The sequence below is a fragment of the Patagioenas fasciata genome, chromosome 3, assembly GCF_037038585.1.
Source record: "Patagioenas fasciata isolate bPatFas1 chromosome 3, bPatFas1.hap1, whole genome shotgun sequence".
NCBI lineage: Eukaryota > Metazoa > Chordata > Aves > Columbiformes > Columbidae > Patagioenas > Patagioenas fasciata.
The window spans coordinates 91261139-91280169 of record NC_092522.1 but is presented as its reverse complement, the minus strand read 5'-3'; the positions used below and the strand labels follow the sequence as shown (position 1 = coordinate 91280169).

The following is a 19031-nucleotide window of genomic DNA, read 5'->3' as shown; positions in this document are numbered from 1 at the left end:
TTGTCCCCTTTACAGGATGTAGCAGAAAATATTGCAAAACTTCTTTTTGATTTTTATATTTATTACATTATTGTTCTGCAGAACTAGAGAATAGTCAGCAAGTGTGACTTAATTACTATCAATTTTGCTTGGGATCCTAATTCTTTACATGGAATGGAAACTTCCTGTTGTGCCATACTTTCTTGAAAAAAAGGGGTTTATTCTTGAAGGTGTCATGACTACTTTGGTTAAAGTCTGTTATAAAGGGCCAGTTCTACTAAAATACAGGATATATGGGATATAGGAGGAAAGGAAAAGCTAAGTGGCAGCAATACTTCGAGGGTGTGTAGTATTGCATAGAGTATGGATGCAGCAGTGTACTGGAACAATATCTAGAGAAGACCAGGACTGTTGTCAGAGAACAACCAGGATGAACTAAGCAATTAAGTGCATTACTGTTCTACTTGTCATCATGCTAATATGATTATCTTCTAGGAAACACTTTGAAGATATAGCAAAGTTAAAATAAATTTATAAGTAAAAATGGCGTTAAAATATTGCAGTGCCATTACAATTAGTGTGTTTTCTGTCTTTACTAGCTTCCCATTTCTGTTCTTCTCTGAAGGGACCACAGAAAAAGGAAATGTTGAAAGATAATTCTGCCAGTGCCCAATTCCTAAAATAAACAAGTGAAAGGGGGAAATCTGTGTGTCATTTAATACTCTGAGAGGTCACCTGATATGGGTATGGGTAAAATGCTCTAAGAGGAAAACCAACCAACATGTCGTTGTTGTGTCCCTCATGAAGTTACAGCTACCTTAAAACTTGTCCAAAGTTAAACTATGTAGATGCAGAGCCACTGTGCACCATAGTCAGTTTATGTTTTGGAGCCATGATCTCACGGAAAAGGATGATTGCCGTAGTAAATTCCCATCCCTCCCTCTTCTCAAATTCCTGTTGTGGTCTGATTTGATAATATTCTTATCCAAACAGTTTGTGAAATAACATGATGAGCTGGAAGGTACACAAAAGGGGGAGGTGGCACCTGTTATCATCCATAGTTCATACTGATTCTGCCACTGACTCCCTGAATATTGTGCTGCCCCAGGTGGGCTCTGTGCTGGTTTGAGGTCTTCAGCGTTTGGCTGAGGGAGGCCCTTCTGCACTTGATCTCACTGACTTAGAGGTGAGGAATACTGGTTCTTAGGCAGTTAATGTCTGTGTACCCTGTCACAATTGCTGAAGGAATGGCAAACATCACATCAGCTGAAGTGTGACATGTACTGTCCAAACAATAGAGCTGACATCTGCTCCCTTTCATTAAAGCCTTTGTTTCTGGAAGCCTACAACTAAAGAGATTACTGACATAAACATCTGGCCCTTAGAAGAGGAGTAAAAGGTTGCTTTCTAGAGTCAATTTTGTAAGCTCTTTAAAAATCCTGTGCAGAGATCTTATCAGAAGGCTAGGTAATTGAAAACTGTCATGTTTAGGTTGTCCTGTGTTGTGCAGACAACATCTTATTTTTGTGTATATTTATAATATTAAAAAAAGACTCAAACATGCACACACATTCTCCAAGGAGAGCTGAGCTGAGTAAGAGCTTTCCATTGTAATCCTAATCAGATCAGTAAATGAATGTCGTCTGTTCCAGAGAACCAGACTGCCCTTTTCAGGAAGTATACTAACAGCTCGTTCTCAATGGCATACAGTATTAACTCAGTCAGTAGTGAAGTGCTGATTCAATGCATTTAAATTAGGAGTGCCTCACTATTACTTGTAAATGCAATTATTTTGTCCCTTTTATAAGAATGGAGAGATCATAATAATATACTAAAAATATTGAGAAAGAGAAGCAAATTCAAACAGCTTGCCAATAGACTTGTCTTTAAGTGCTGTCCTATAATCTGTGCATTTTAAAAAGCTGTATTAAAAGCAGTGCAAGCCACATTTGGGCAGGTTCCTTGTTTTTCTGCTTTTTGGTGTGGTAAGGATTGGTTTTCTGCTTCTTAGTGTGGCAGCAGTAAGGTTTTGCCTGAGATACTTAACAAGCTCACTCTTTCCTTCATTGCAAACTAAAAGCAAACAGCAAAGAGTCCAGCTTGCTCATTTAAAGGAACTTACTGGAATTTTATTCACAGTTACTGTCTTTGAAACTTCATTAGCTATAATGTTCTCCTAATCTCTGTTGCAGTGATGGATAGACAATGTCTGTATAATTGATAATTGTAAATGAAATCTACTTTGTGTTAATGTTTTACTTTGACTCAATGCCACCACACTTGTTTTGTGTTCCTTGAAGCACAAATAATTATTTATGCTGATCTGGAGTACTGCCAGTTTTAACTTTGGTGTGCAGTAAATAGTTTCTCCCAGCAGTGACCGTGGTTATTTAAACAAGCCTCAGTGTACCTGCTTAACAAAATGCTGAGCCCACTTAATTATGGCAGTGTCTGTAATCACATCACTACAGTGATCTGGCTTCCCAGCACCAGGAAGACAGCACACTTAAGGTCTCCACATCACACCTGGGATACAGCTACTGCTGTAGCCAAGTTGAGCTTCGTGAACTTGGCAGTTGCTGTTGGGAAGAAGAGAAGCTACCCTGGAAGTGGGACTTCTGAGGAGGAGAGAATTCCCAAGGCCAATGGTTTTCCTACTGGAGTAAACTGGCATAGAATCCACGTGAATGCCAGAAGGACATAAGACGTTTGTGTCATAATGAGAAGTTAAATCCAGATTTCCTGAATGCTTCTCCACTATCTCAAAGGCTAAGCTGTTCTTAGTTTACTGTAACGTTTGGGCAGCGGATGGCTGTTGGGATTTCTGCGTAATCTAGACATTAAGAGAGTTGTCCTGTCTTTGGTTAATCTGGTTTTAAAGAGGTCCAAAGCAATTACAGCACTTTTTAGTTTCAGGATAAACTGCAAAGATTCAGGTTTTGAAAACAAAGCTATGAAAGTGTAAGGTCCTTTTTTTTTTTTTTTCCTTTTACCAGCATACTAAGTGCAAAATATCACTTGACTTTGCTGGTTATTTTAAAACTCCGTGTAAGATACACCTTAAGATAACATAAGTGGCCCTAGATGTGTGAGACTGAAGGTACATCTAGCCCAGTTTGGTCCCAACAGTGGCCATAAGCATACTCCTAGGAATGACTGCAACCAAGTCAAACATATAAACTACTTCTGTTGAGTATTTTCCCTGTCTCTAGCTATTTTTCTGAAACAAATGTCACTTTAATGTATTTAGTAATTCTTTTCTCTTTCATGAACTTCAACCTCCTGGTGAAACCATGCAACAGTTAGCATCTTTGTCATGCTCTGGCAATGTGCTCCATGGGGCCGCTGGGCTCTGCCTCTAGAACCAGCCGCCCTGCCACCACAGTGAGCTGCACAGACCCGTGTCTCCTGTTACCACCTGCTGTAACTTTGCTCCTGAAGACCTTTGCAGCCACGGCCTGCCTCTCTATCCTAGTTTAGAGTCGCTCAGCAGGAGCAGAGAAAGCCAAGAAGAGCTTTATGCTATGCAAGACCAGCAAGATCTTGCTTGTCTGTAGGTGAGCTGCTGAAACTTCAGTACAGTTAGATTTGTTTATTTTCAACAAAGCAAGAGTTTACTAGGTCAGCTAATCCATTCCCCAGTGGCTCTTAGAGCATCTTTAATGCTGTAACTGTTCTAGTGGTAACACAGAGGGGCTGTATCTTCCTCAGACTACCCGGTGGGTGATCAAGCTGCCGTTGACTTTAAGGGTGAGGAGCCAGGCCTAAAGCAGTCAGATGGCCATTATCCGGTTAAGACGCCTTTTGTGACTTGAAATAGCTTTTTGCTTACTTATTTATACTCCTGTCACTTCTCTATCCCCTCAAACCATTCTCTTAACTGGCGTTTGTTATTCTTGGTAACCTTTCATACCCTCGTCTTTGTGATTTATCACCTGTATTTTTGGCTTTTTGACTTTTCCAGAGGGACTGAGCATCTCTGCATCACTGATGATTCATGTCCAGTGTCTCTATGCCTCCTTAGTTTTAATAGCCTTAATCAGCTACTGATGCTGCCAGAATTTTCTACGTTAATAATGTGTCATTAGCAGCTCTGGAAAGCAAGAAGGATCATTATTTAAAGTCATATGGTCAAAATTATATTTGTGTACGTAATTGCCTTTTGAAGTGGGGCAGTGGGTGGCAGTTTGCCATGCTCGTATATTTTTAGGATAACAGCTGCTTTCTGAATGTCCCCGGGGTATCAGTGGGAGCCACTTCCTTGCACAAGGCCAAGCCGGCACTGCTCAGCTGGTCCCAGCAAAGCCAGGACCAGTGCCTACTGCCTTGGTAGAGCTGCTTGGGATGGTCACAAGGGGATTATAGTAACTTGCTACCAGTGGTGAAGTCTGGTGCAGAAACAGAGAAACACTGCCTTGCCAGAACCAGTGGATGGTGGTGTCCTTGCTCTGTGGGAGTCAGTGTCACACGGAGTTTTTTCTGAGTGGAACCTTTTGGCTCACAAGTGAGTTGGGCTCTTGGCTGTGCATGAAGCTCTTGGCTTCTGCGAAGCTTGGCACTGTTTTCCTTCTTCAACCTCTGCATCTGCTGCTGGTAGCAGTGGGATGTTCTTTATGCACAAGAATTTTCCTGTCCTCACCCATGGACTTAGTGTCTTTACATGTGGCTCAAATCTGCACAGACTTTTCTCTCCATATAAAGGTAAGGTCAAAGGAGGACTGTTTTTGAAATATCTGTTATCTCACCCCTATTCCAGGGAAAGTCCGGAGTGCCCACAGTGAACCCCAAAGACATGGCAAAGTACAGCCAATGAGTCTTGGAGATCATGTTCCTTGAGATAATGCTTCTCAAAAATCTCTTAAGAAACTACCAGCCTAAAGTGATCTATTTCAACTTTTATAGGACTGTTATCCATTTTTATAACTTTTTTTCACATTTATATATTTTGGGATCATATGTTTTCATTGCCGAGATTACTAGGAAAATTCTCCTATTTAAATTTTACTGCTACTTTATCTAAAAGCATGTTCTTCCCCCCAACCTCCATGAAAGTAAGGAAGTGTCAATAGCATTTTAATGTGTTTTGCAATGCTGATATTTCTAAACTTTGGGGAGATTGCTTCTGGTGGATAATCTCTTGTGGTTATTAAATACTCTGCTCCTTTTAAAATGAAAGAATCCACTGGGTTTTGTGCTTTTTCAAACGTACACTTACTCAGTTTAGCTCATTGTTTAACCTTCATGATTTTACGCTTATGCTGTGGCTTAGTTGTGAGATCTGTCTATTTTATTTGGGTTTACTTTCTGGCTATTAATGGTAATTTTACATTAATTCATAAACTAGCATCAGTACTTCACCTTTAATGGTTATTAAATTGATGTAAAAGTATCTATCTCATCTGTTTAAATGTATGTTTAATTTTGAAGTTAGAGTTAGGTACAACAGACCGTAGCTAAATTTAACAGTGAGGGAACTTAAAACTGCAAAGTCTGGTTTTCAGCCTGTGACACTGATCCTTGCAGGAGATTCGACCTTCCTTTTCTCCAAAACTGCTTTATTCCTTGAAGCGTTTCGTTCCCCTGGCAGTCAAAGCAAATTAACTTGACTCTTCTCATAGAGTGAAGTGAGTAGATGGTATTCATTATTCATTGGAAATTATGTGTCGCACATAGAGAAAACTGTGGAACTGAAAACCAGATAGAAGAAATGTGTGAGCACTTTTTCTCTGTGTATACATAGATATACACGTGGATGAAAGCTGAAAGGATTGACAGACGTAAAGCTTAGTCCTGGAATCCCAATTTACTGCCCTAATCTATAGCACAGTAATATTACGTGTTTTAAGAAGATGACAACAAAAAGCCATCTTAGGAATGTTTACTCTTTCTCCTTATATCAGCTGATATGTCTGAGACCTGATGATCATCATGGCTCCTGCTGGCCTCTTTGTGTCTTCCAGGGCTGATGCACTCACTGGAGAGGGTTATACTGGGAAACTGTCTCTGTGCAGCTGTGTTTCTTTCTGGGCTGAGGTTATTCAGATGATTATGCAACTGCAAAGTATCACTTCGCTAGGACAGTTGTGTTCACGTTGGTGTAGCAGTATATCACTACGGAAATGCCAGTAAAGCATCTTTGTCTAGTGCACCATAAAGACTTTAAGAGAAATCCTGCACATCTGCAGGATGATGATGGATCTTGTGGGAGGTACATTATCCTTGCTATGGTGACTATGTATTTTCTGTCCAAACAATCTTTTATTTTGCATTGGTGGAGACAAGAAAAAAAAAAAAAAAGTGAACTAGTAGAAGTAAAGTCTTGATCTACGAGCACATGTTTTCCTTACAAAGCTATTTCACAAAATACCAACCAGCCTTCTGCAAGGATATAATTTGGGTCTGGCAGGTGGGATGAAGGGCTGTTCAGGGATTCACACTGCAGTGTGAAGATCCAGAATAATACTGGGAAGTAGAATGCTTGCCAAGACCATTTTTGTTTCCTGCTTAGGCTCTGAGAAACCAAAAAGTAAGCACAAGTAGATATTGGCTAGGCATGGGTAAACTCTGGTTGAAAGATGAAAGAAGGTTCCTGATCTTTGCATATCCTGTGATGGCCAGGTCAGAGAAATAGTTTTGCTTTTCAATTAGAGCTTCTTCTGTTTGTCTTACATGGTCCCCTGTGATTGTGGGGTGGTTTGTGAGGTTAGAGGTTCAAGAGGAGGCAAGAGTGAAAAGAGACAAGTGGGCAAAGCAGCTGCTGCTGGGGAAAAATTGAGGTCCAATTTCAGGGAAAGTACCTGAAACTGCAACAATGAGTTCTCAGAAAGCAATGAGATGAGAGGTTAGGAGCCAGCCCCCAGAGTGCTGATTTTGGGGGTCAGGTGCATTGGTAATGACTGTTACACAGATGGGAAGCACGTAGAGGCATGGAGACTGCCTGTTACTACTCTGTATTGAAACCATACGTGTGCAGAGTCAATATTTAATGTGATTTCTCTTGTTGAATGCTTTCAAGTTAAGCATAATTACTAATCTTAGATATTTAGAGAAAATTGCTACATAGTGATGAGCACACACCTGAAGCTTCCTGACATATACAGAGCATTTTCCATGTCAGAAGTGGTTAAGTAGAGATTAATATTTCTATTTTGCAGTTATGTGGTGGAGGAAAAGTCTGAACTGGGTGCTTTATTGTTTGCTAGTGTTCTTAGAGGAAAATTTTGCCAAACCACAAAGAGAACCTGAAACGTCTTCTTGCCATATGACAAATCCATTCATTAAACTGCCCTCTGTTTTTCTGTTTTTCACTTGTAAATTCAATATTGTCAGCTCATCTGATGATACGAGAATAGCAGGTATCCAATGCAATAAATCAGTAAAAGTAGTAGTTACACTTGGAGATCAGAACCTGATCTTAAGCAGCTGAAACCTAAAAGGAACTTAATCATGGTAATGAAGCTTGTTTTTTATCTTTCTGTACAACAAGTTTCTTTATGGTAAGATTTTATGTTTAACTAGTGGCTGTCAAAGCCTGATATATGATGGCTGAGTTCAAAGGATACAATGATGATGAAGTCTTTGTTCCACCACAGAAAAAATAAGGAGTTCAGCTGCCTTAAGAATTCTTCTTGGAGATTTCCATGTTAGAAAGTATTTTGTTTGCTAAAACGAAAATTGAAAACCCAGTCAGAAACTTATTTGCATTGTTAGGCACTTAAATACCTTTAAACTATACCCATAATATATTTCCTTTTAATGAAAGTCATTTTTATATTTTTCCTGTCAAATAAAGTATTGAGAGATGTTGTAGTTAGAGAATGTATGTGTTTTTCTTTGCCATTGTAGTTGGTGATAACATTACAGTTTAGAATAGCTTCTAGGTTTGCATAGGAGAATATGGGTAAGTATCAGTATTTTCGCAAGCATTATTACATGTAACTCTTTAGTCTAATTAATAGATGATGTGGTAAGATCAATCAGGAAAACACAAATACAAATGTTCACTCAGCTTTTTTTTTTCCCCCTCTCTCCAGGATTACGATGGCTTTTTTGAATCAAAGGAGAGCAACACTGTCTTTTCCTTTCTTGGACTGAAACCTACTTTGACATCAAAGGTCAGTGTAGTATTGCAGACTTTTCGTGGAGTTCTTGAAATATTTGGATGGAATTTTCTTTGAACTGAAATAACTCTCTGTTTTCGGATGCACCATTGCCCTGATTCATACCTTATCCATATCAGCTTCATGCTAATGAGGTAATTGAAATGGTTGCCATGAAAAGCAAAGCACTTTAAATGAAACTAAGCATATACATGGGAGTTAATTTGCAGATAAACGAAGTTTAAAGAATACATTCTCCTTCACATTATCAATCTAAATTGAAGCAACTGACTTAATTATAACAGGAGACAGAACTAGGACCTTAATCACTGGAATATCTGCAGCTTATGTCACCAAAATATCATCTTACTGGGTCAACCTGGCATAATTGGTCGACCAGGACAACATTTATTCATTAGGCATCAAGTTTTTTGTTTAGTTTTCTTCTGTTTTTAAATGCTGAAATGCTGGAGCAGTCAGGAGTTACATCAACTTCTTGGATAAGAAGTCAGTTTTAACATATATATATATATACACACAGGTCAGAACACAAAGCCAGATCAAATCTTTCTGTTGAGGGCAGCATAACAGAGGAGACTTTTTTGCTGTATGGAAGCCTGGACACTTGTTCAGAGAGACTGTATCGTGCACCTTTGGGTAGTAGATGTGACACACAGGGGAGGATTTTGCTTCCCTTGATCACTGTAGATGCAGCTGTGTCTGGTAGTAGCACCGTTTCAAGCCTGGACAGTAGCTCTTGAGTATCTACAGAGTTCCTCTTCTGCCAGGAATTAATTTATTTCTGGAGCCCATGAGGGACAGGAGTGGGAGGGAACCTCAGCAGGGAACCACGAAAGCAGATTATTTTGGCAGCCTGCCTTGCTTCATAGCTTGAAGAACTAGTCTTAGGAAAAAGATTATATCCTACTGCAATCAGAAATAGCAGCTTCTGTTCAGCTCTGTTCCTGGAGAATAACCTGTCATAGGCCTGGAAGAGTGCCTTATAAACTTGGCCAGATCACTCCTTCAGTCTGGTAGTACTGGACAGTGATGCCTCCTCAGCTGCTGTGGGGACCAGGGTTAGGGACACCTGATATGCAAAGGTCACAGACAGAGGATATGAGAATGTATTCATAGCATTAGTAATATTTTTCTTCTCTTTTCTTTTAAATAGGAGTCAGAACCCTAGAAAGCCTATCTGAAGTATCGACAAGCACATCTTCCGGATGAATGACCCTGTTCTTCAGCACACAGCAGCTTCCCTAATGGATCACTGTGATAGAGCAAACACGCATCTTTAGTAGTAGTCTGCTTGCCATGAGACGGTGCTCTCCAGTAATGTGGAGTTAATAACGTATATGAAACACAATTAAGGCCGGGCTACTCATCTTCCTTTTTAAAAATATTGTTAATGTTTCACTTCTGTCTTTGGATTGCTTTTGCAACTGGCACTTATATTCTAATAGACACATATGTTTGAGAAAAAGGAGTGGAAGCGTAGGGCTTCTGTCGTTCTTGGATATACTTGTGTAGTCAGATTTCTCACCTTTTTTAATTCTTCCAGCTACTGTAGTTGAAATTATTCATCATGATAGTTAAAGTGCTGGTGGTTATTAGAATGTTTGTGCTGGTTATGATTCAGAAGGTAAAAAATGTCAATCTTAAGATCTCAGTCTAAGCCAATAACTGTCGTATTTTTACATGTCTACATTTATTTATTGTGATGTTTATGCTAGATCATGTTTATTGTAAGAAACATGGGCTGTTAACCTTGTTCATGAAAACTTCATTTGTCTAATGATGAGCATTGCAACTGACTGTCTGAAAACAGTTATTATCATGGAGGAGGTGCCAAAGTGAAATATTTTGACATGGTTCCTGTTCCAAATGCATGAAAACACTTGGGGGAAATTACTGGGTAGTTCAGAAGAAGCAGTCTCATAGCTAATGATAATATTTAGTTATCTCTTAACTGTGAAAGACTTAAAATCCAAAGTTGGAGCTCCATAGTTGGACTGTCTTAAAATGAAATTTTGCCAAAACCGTGAGTTTACCTTCAGTAACACACAGCTCCACCATCAGCCACATGAGAGTCAGGTAGATACTTTGAGAGCTAGGGCTCAATCCCATGGATGGTTAAACACTCTCCTGTAGTCCAAGAGCCCACCTAACATGCCCAGTTGTTGTCCTGGTTATATCCCCAGCTGTGGGAATGTGGAGATGCCTCAAAGACAGAGAAAGCCGAGTGTGTGCTTTGCCGGCTGACAGCACAATGGTCAGCTCAGCTGAGGAACAGGAGACAACTGAAGGAAGTGGAGATTGTTCCAGTGGGACTACATTGATGCACATAGCAGAACTCAGGCCCGTGACTTGCCAATAACCACTACAAAATGCATTCTAGACAGAAATCAGATTGCATTATGCGTTTTGAATCAAGTCTGGCTATGAAAATAACAGCTGTGCTGTAATGTAGCTTTTACTCAAGTGATTTCCTAATGATAGGGTAGTGCCATTCCCATAAATGTCGTTATGTCTTTGGGTAAATGAAAGACAACCATTAAATGGGAAAACTTCTTTGCAATCGCAGCATCACTCAGACTGTGTGGCTTGAAGGAAGCCGAACTTGTAAAAAGTGTCAGGAAGCAACACTGTGCAACAAACCGCACATTCTGTTAAAATCAGTAACCATGACATCTGAGACATTTTAGTTGGAAGGAACAACTGGAGGTCATCTGGTCCAGCACTGTCAAAATCAGGGCTAACACCAACAATAGCTTTGATCAGATATGGGTTTGTCCAGATGAGTGTTAATAATATCCAAAGATGAAGATCTCATAACCCTCCAGGCAACCTGTGCCAGCACTGTAGTGCTCTCCTAGTGAAAACTGTCTTTAATGTCTAGCCTCAACTTGCAGGCTGTAATTTGTGGCTGTTGCCTTTGCTGTGTTTTCTGGCACTCACAGGAAGAGATCAGCACCATCCTTTTTGTAACCACCCTCAAGATAGTTGTAGGCTATTGTTAGATCACCTCTTAGCTGCCTTCTTACCAGAATAATCTAACCTGGCTTCCTCAACCTCTCTTGACAGGCTGTGTGCTTTAGGCCCGTGGCTGCTTTGCTTTGGTGGAGGGCTACTCTTTCCAGTTTGTTCACATCCCTCTTGAACTGGGAGAAGGTCTCAAAATGATATTTCAGATGTGGCCTCACCAGTGCTGAGTAGAGGGGGATAATAACTTTTCTCAGCCTGCATGCTTTCCCCTTTTTGCAGTGGATACGTTGCTGGCTCATGATCAGCAGGGCATTCACTAGGATCCCCAGGGCCCTTCAGCGGCGTTACTGTGTCTGTTGTTTCCCAGCCCATGCTGATGCCTTGCCACTCCCTAGGGCAGAACTTTTGACTTGTCCTTATCAAGCTTCATGAGGTTTCTGTTGGTCCAGTCCTCAAGGTTTTTGAGATGCCACTGGACTGAAGCTCTGCCAGCTGTTACCAACCACTGAACCAGGTTCAGGTGTCATTCACAGATTTGCTGAGGTTGCGTGCTAGGTCATCATCCAAGTCCTTGCTGAACAACAGGAGAACTGTAGCCTCTCAAGTTTTGGACAAAGTCTTATGACTACAGAGGTGTGACATGAACAATGTTCATGACTACCAGTTGCTAGAGTAAAGAACAGGTTGCCTTCCTGTTCGTGTTGTCTCAGCTACAAACTGCTTACAAGCTGTGTGGCTTTTCCTTCTAGCAGAAAGGCAAGAAAGCTGTAAAAAAGATTATATTAAAGGAGTCCATCCATAAATCAGTTTCTCTTTGGATCCTCTGGTGCCTCCTCAGTTCAGTTAAAGGGCTGGGTGGAGCAAGAGCTCACAGATTTCAAGTCTATTGTTGTATTTACTGGTCAAAATCTTAACTACATCACCTCTAGAGTAAGTCTGAGTGGGAGCTGATAACATGTATATACATATATATATGTGCACTTTTAAGAATTATGTTTTCTATGGTAAGTTATTGTGACATTTTTGTCGCCGATCCCATATTTTCATTAGACTTGAACTTCACTATAGGAAAAGAATGTGACGTGACATGACGTGACATGACATGACATGACATGACATGACATGACATGACATGACATGACATGACATGACATGACATGGAGCTGTACATTGTTAACTTCACCAAGTTCAATATAAGTATTCCTAAAAAAAAGTTAAAAATATTTAACTTTGGAAATGAATAAATGTATAAATTTACATAATTACACAGTTGATTACAGAGAAGCCATCCTGGATTTATCATGTACTTGATATGTTGTAAACTTTGAGAACTGCCTCAAGTCCCAGTTTTGAAAAACTTACCTAAGTGTCTAAGTACATCCACATGAGTAATCCTGGGCAAAATCCCAGGCTTACTGATGTGAAAAGCAAAACCACACTGATTTCTCCAGGGATGAAATTAGTTTCACAAAACTCCTCTTGGATTTTGGTAATTGTAGCATAGAAACCTCCTGTTCAGTGGAGGGCTAATCCTGTTAGAGCTATTAGGAAAACCTGGCTTATCTCAGAGCAGGCATGTGGGCATGACCAGCTGCACGGAGAACAACACTAGCTCCAAAGACATCCTGCTTGCTTGCATGGATTGGCAGTGTGAGTCCCTTAGAATATGTGCTTTTGAATTAGAAAAGGCTAGTTTGTTTGTTTGTTTGTTTGTTTTAAAGAAAGGTATATATGTTCCTTGAACGTGAATTTGGTCTGTTGTGTGACAGGCTTATTTTTGTAATTAAGAAAAGTAGAGTTCTAGTTTGTTACACAAGATGATCTGGAATTTTTTAAACTGGTTTTGTAATAAGGAAATGTAACTATCAGGTAACTGAAACGGTCTGTGGAAACTAGAGCCATTTATTGAAAGAAATAGCAAATTTTTAATTCTATTGAAAATACTTGTTAGAGAAGCAAATGATCCCAATTTTTAGCCAACACTTCTAACTACCCCACTTTTTAAAATGGAGAGGAGTGTGAATTAAACTGCAAGTCCTTGTACCTAGATAAAACTGCTGTGTGGGCTGACATGCGCACTCACATTCACTGTATCAGTGCTTTGATAGAGGGGTTTTGTTTGTGCCACACACTACTGGATAGTGCCTTGCCAGAAAGAGGACTGTTTCTGTAGGGTCTTCTTAGATGTGTTTAAACTTTGAACTGAGAAAGGGGTAGCTTCTGTATTGCTATTTTTTTAATAATGCAGTAAACACATACTTTGTAAGGTTGAAAACAGTTTTTGATGAGTCTTCTGAACTCTTGATTTTTCTTGGTGTTGCTTTCTCTTTTTTCTTTTTTCTGTCATTTCATTTTTCTTGGCTGTCTAGAATCAAATGTTGCAAGGGAAGTGGACCTGGAGTAAACCCCTAAATCCATGTTTACACTTTAAAATAACTGTCTGGTTCAAGTGTTGAGCAGCCCAAGTGCTATCACTGAAATGAAGAGGAGCTGCCAAGCTCTCAGTGGATTACTTAGTTTCCCCTCCTAGCCCTGTCCCCCTGTCAGGCTGTTTATTTAGGGAGTCCATTTCTGGGAATATCATGATTCAGAAGTAGGACCCTGAGATTTTAGGCAGTGGCACTTCACAGGAGTGCGAAAGTAGGGTCATCACCAGAGAAGTGCCAAATCCCAATAGTCTTCCGTGGCTTGTCCACTGATTTCACTGGATCTTGGTGTGAGCAGTGGGAGCAGGAGGGAGCCCCGTGTGTTCACCCTGCACGGGGAGTGGGAGCAGTAGACACGGTGCTGAACGGCCCACAGCTTGTTGACGGCACCCTGAGCACCGACGGTCACAGAGGCCTTGGCTGGCCATGCCGTGGGGGCACCACACAGTGCCACACTCCTTGGGGCTCCCACCTGCATCATGGCCTGTCCTTCACCCTCTTGCTCCCAAAGGAATTTGGGAGGGGACATGAAGAACAGCTTCTGAAGAGCAGTCCTGCAGCCAGGGCAGGTCCAGCTTACTCCCTTGTTCCTGTTCTTTACCTCCTCCTCACGTACTTCGTCCTGTCCCACCTACCTGCGTGCAAAGCTTCCACTCCTGACCATTTGTAACACCCCCGTGAGGTGGCAAACGCAGAACTGGTGTTCACCTGCACGGTGCCAGTGTTCTGTCACTCAGAGGGGGAGGGGGCACGTTGCATCCTAGGCTGTGTACACGTGGAGTTTTAAATTATGTATTAAAACCGTGTTCATCTAATAAAAAAATGTGATGCATAAAAGACATTTGAACTGTGTTGTATGTGCCAAAGAAAACAATGAAAAAAATATGAGTGGTTATCCTTGCTGCAGCTCCCTCTGGTGACAGCCTGTGCCTTGGCTTGGGTGGCCCTGGCAGAGGCAGAGGGAAGCTCCGGATGGGCGAGCCACATTCTGTGAGATGCTGAGTGACTTTGATCCCTGTAGACTCAGTGGGAATTGCAATGTCCAAAATACCTGCTGGGTTAGGGTTTAGGTCCTCTCCAGGTAAACAGCAGTGAAGAAAAAAAAACAAAGGGTAATTTCTTCCATTTTTGTGCTTGGGTTATATGATAAATACCATGGGTATAAAAGACAAATCCTCTGGAGTGGCTTGAGCAGTGGGAGCAAGGGGCTTGCACGTACTGGAGTTTTACAGCATACTAACATGTTCAAATACATAACTTTCATAACTTAATTATAAATCATCTAATTCAAGCTCTATCTGGAAAGGCGTCCACTTCTTTCTGCCTCAGATTCCTTTGCCAGCATGCCCATATTGTCCTTTTTTAGTTATTGCCTGTGGACTGTCTCTGCTGAGAGTGGCCCTTGCAGAGCTTGTCAGAGATGTCACCTGTCTGCAGCAGTGACACGGCCATATGTCACCTCCAGAAGAAGGGAGAGCACTTGCTGAGTTGGCTGTAGCTCCCCGAGTGCTGCCCCTGGCCAGCACTGCGACCCACAAAAACCAGGTGTCCTGCTGCCATCCAACTGTGCTGTGCCCCATGATGGCTGATCTGGGGCTTTCATCAGCGATCCTCGAGCTAATGGTCTTCCTTCTACAACACTTTAATGATCATTGGCACCACTGGCATAATTTTCCTTCAATGGGGTTTCTTCTCTGGGTTTTCACGGCTTTAAATTCTTCCGTTTTTCTTCCTGGCTTTTTCTTTTAGATGTCTTCCGCGAGTGGTATATATTCCAGTTGAAGCCATGAGAGGGCTTTTAGGTCAGGACAGTTATACAGCACTGCTGTGACAGATGATGCTCTTCAGTCATTATTGCGGTAGCATCGGTACTGCTCTGGATGGCCTGTCATGCTTAAGCCCTAAGTGGTCATTTCATGTCCTTTGGAGCATTCTGGCTCTGAGCAAAGTGCAGGTATCCATCAAACTCACACCTACAGAAACATGCAGGGGTTGATGGCATTTCAGTGCAACAAAGTTTCATGGTCTTTATTAAGCAGTCAACCTGGAGGAGATCTCTTGGGTTACAGAGCCAAATCCTCTGCCATTTCTGTTGTCACAGAGTCCGTTTCATAAAACAACCCAACTCTAGCTAAAAGCAACAATCTGGATCTGGGTTGATTTCCCTCCACCCTCCTCCACACCCCCGCACCTGTTTATTTGGCCCTGCTATGACTGTTGGAAGGTTGTTTCAAAATGCCACTTGTCTTGCACCAAAAATCCAAACCTTCTTCCAAATTCCAGCTAAAGTTTACTCATGACCAGCTTAACTCCATTGTCCTCATTGGCATTTCCTTCACATAAATCTCCCATGCAGGAATTACCTGTTGCATGTTCTTACGTAGTGGTTTATTTTACTCTCTCAGCTACGCATTTGTCAGGTGGACGAAGCAGCTGAGCTGGTGCAGAGTCCTGTTCTGCTGCTGGCACCATGGACATCGAGGGACAACAGAGAGCCCTGGAATGAGGATATCTCCCCTATACAATACCATGGAGTAACTCCATGAAGCAAGTCGAGAACGAGCTCTTTAATTACTCCAGCTGGCAGAATTTATAATTTAGAGGTGTAACAAAGACAGAGATGATCCCGATACTTGCTTCTTGGCAGAAGTCTTGCTGTTCAAGTTTCACGTTTTAGCCCTGACTGAGCTATTGCTCCAATTGAGCATATTTCCTGGACATATTGTGTGGGCAGATGAAAGAACTGTATTTGCTAAATATATGAATTAAATGTTCTCTTGACAGACTTTAACCTTCAATTAATTCAAAGGTGTCAGAAAAGTCGATAGCCGGGGATGTGCTCCTTGAACTTACACCAGCTGCAGGAGTGAAATACAGATCTTGGAAAGACTATGCGTAGCCAGGCATCTTTTTAAAATTTATGCCGGTTTTAGTACATAGACATATATTTTTTAAATGTTGTTAAAGGTAGATCCTAATTCCCCACTAATTCGAACAAGGAACAGGACTCTCTGTGGCAGACAGCAGTCACCCCAGCACAAAAACCTGTAGGTGAGGGGCCTGAGACCTGTTGTGGTCATGGCTTTATTTGTGTGTGCTGTGGCAAGTGGGATAATGGCAATGGCTGCATTTTCCTGAGCAGGTACACAAGCTCCTCTCCTGCCTTTTGGCAACCAAATGCTGCTGGCGGTCACCGCACAGGCCTCAGGCTCTGCCCCTGCCCGCTCCTCTGCTGGCTCTTGCTGCTGCCTCTCCTGCACCTCCCGGCGCAGCCCTGCTGCCTGGCTTTGCTGCACATCAAGCCAAAATCACTTTGTTTGTCCCCAGAAATCACGCCTGTGGTGTGTGCTCCAACGTGCTTCCTGCACACATCTCTCAGCAGGCTGCCACAGCTGAATGGTCCTCCCTTGTCTCAGCACCCTAGCTGGATTTTCAGCACATTTATCAGTGTATTTTCCTCACGCTACACCTTGTTGTGTCTTCAAACACAACCTCCATGCCGGTGACCTCTTCCCTTTGCCTCCCTCCCCAACTTCACATCATTCTCCCTGCTCTGCATCACCAGCTGAAAGGTTATGAAGATATATGACGTATTTTGGGACATTTGATAAGGGGAAATACAACAAACATCTTAATTATCTTCTTCCTGGGATAATCATTTGCCATTACGAAGCAACACCCATCAGAAAACACCTCTCAAATGTTAGCCGAAACCCCATGGAGCAGATACATCACTGCCCCATGGGCTGCTAAGGAGCTTATGCTCTCCAAACCCCAAGGGGACAGATGTTAATGTTAAAAATAACAATAAGAAAAACAGTGTTGCATATGACCTAAAACCACTGAGAATAAAACATGAAACGATGATTACTTCAGCAGTTTTCACAGCTAAAGATGGGAGAGTTTTGATCACTGTAACTTTATAGGATCTTCTTTGCCATTAAGACTTACTCAACATCCTCTCAGGGTTACATATGACCTAAAGTTTAAATTACTCTGCCTTCAGGGATGGTGATGATTGAAACTAGAAATACATTCCAGGTTTTCTTAGCTTCCACTCAACTGTGCATCATGATATCTGTTTCTTAGCAATGTCTGCAACTCATCAGAAACAACAGTCCTTATAAAAGATCCTCTTATAGAGACTTAACACTGTAGAGGATTAATGAAGGTTGACCAAATGATGACTGCACCTTCTTAAGACCTTTTTGACATCATGGGGGCATAAAAAGAGGGAGGGATAAAAAGAGAGTGAAGTTAGAGAATGAGGTCACTAGTGAATATGGTCTTCACATTGTGCTGACAGAAGATCTTCACGTTAGAGATGCTTAGAAATGTGTTGTCCACTTCCCTTATAGAATAACATTATGGAAAACAAGAACACACAAATTCTGCCCTTGAAAGACAGAAGCCTCGAAGAGAGTAGATAGGTTATAAAGTGACCAGACCTGGGCCATGATGAGGCTTCCTTTGCCCTGGTGCCACTCACTGCCACAGTGGGACTCACGGCTGAAACTCGCTGGCTTTCCAAACTGGTGCTCAGGCTGTCTTTAAGCATTTTACCCAGACTGGACACCAGCATTGCATTTTTTGTTGGTGGTGAGACACCAGCACTTCTATCTTCTGGGTGTGGGAGGCTCTTCTTATCTTCCTCTCAACAGCAAGCACACAAAATTTGAGACTAACCAAACCACCCTGTAATGATGGACATTTCCTAATTGGGAACATGCACACAGCTGCTGTCACCCACTGTGACCATGAAACCCATGGGCTTCACTCAACCAGGTGTGGAGGCCAGGAACCAGCAGAGCCCCCATGGCTGCAGTGCCGGGGTCCATGGGCACCTGCTTGGCACCCTGAGCTGAACATGGTGTTGGCAGGAGGCTGTGGGTGCTGCTGGGTGCTGTGTGATGTGAGCCCTGCTGCAAGGTGCCTCTGCTGTGCTGGGAGGCTGGATGGGGTTCCTCTGGTTGGAGAAGTGGACAGGAGCATTATAAGATCCTGTTGTCATCCATTCATATTACGAATATTTTATGCCTGCCTATAAGGAAGACATTGTTCGAGCCCCTGTTAATGTAAGGAAGGCAAGCCAGCTTTCTAAATTAGAGAAAATAAGTAGAGAGGCTCCTGGGAAATTAGTTTTAATTTTAGACGCATATTTTCACAGTAGGCCTCTTTTCATGGAGCAGCTAAAGAGGATGAAGATGAAAGTCCTTATAGACAGGCCACCTTTTCTGTGTCTTTCTGTTGGCACCGAGCTTTTGCACATGTAAAAAACAACTGAAGAAGCTGAAACAGCAATTCATACCATATCCAGGAAGCTTTAATGGGATTATGTTCAACTATTTGCAGCTCTTTGGGCTGATTTCTTTCGCCACTTCAAGCCAAGGAGACACTGCTTCTGCATCAACAAGGGCATCACTGGCAGAGATAAAAGACACCCCACTCAGCACTCGTCAGACCATACCTGGAATACTGTGTTCAGTTTTGGTCCTTGCTGTACAAAAAGATGTGGACAGGCTGGAGAGGGCCCAGAGAA

General features: G+C 41.9%; 1 protein-coding gene across 1 annotated transcript in view; it reads left to right on the top strand.

Moving 5' to 3' along the window:
- Positions 1–14329, top strand: part of SH3BGRL2 (SH3 domain binding glutamate rich protein like 2) — a gene marked incomplete at its 5' end in the record, with an annotated part of 45923 nt that extends 31594 nt beyond the window's left edge. The window contains 2 exons of the mRNA XM_065834069.2: positions 8013–8093; positions 9253–14329. Of these exons, the coding sequence (XP_065690141.2) occupies positions 8013–8093; positions 9253–9267 (96 nt within the window). The remainder of the gene's footprint in view (positions 1–8012; positions 8094–9252) is intronic.
- Positions 14330–19031: the final 4702 nt, after the last annotated feature.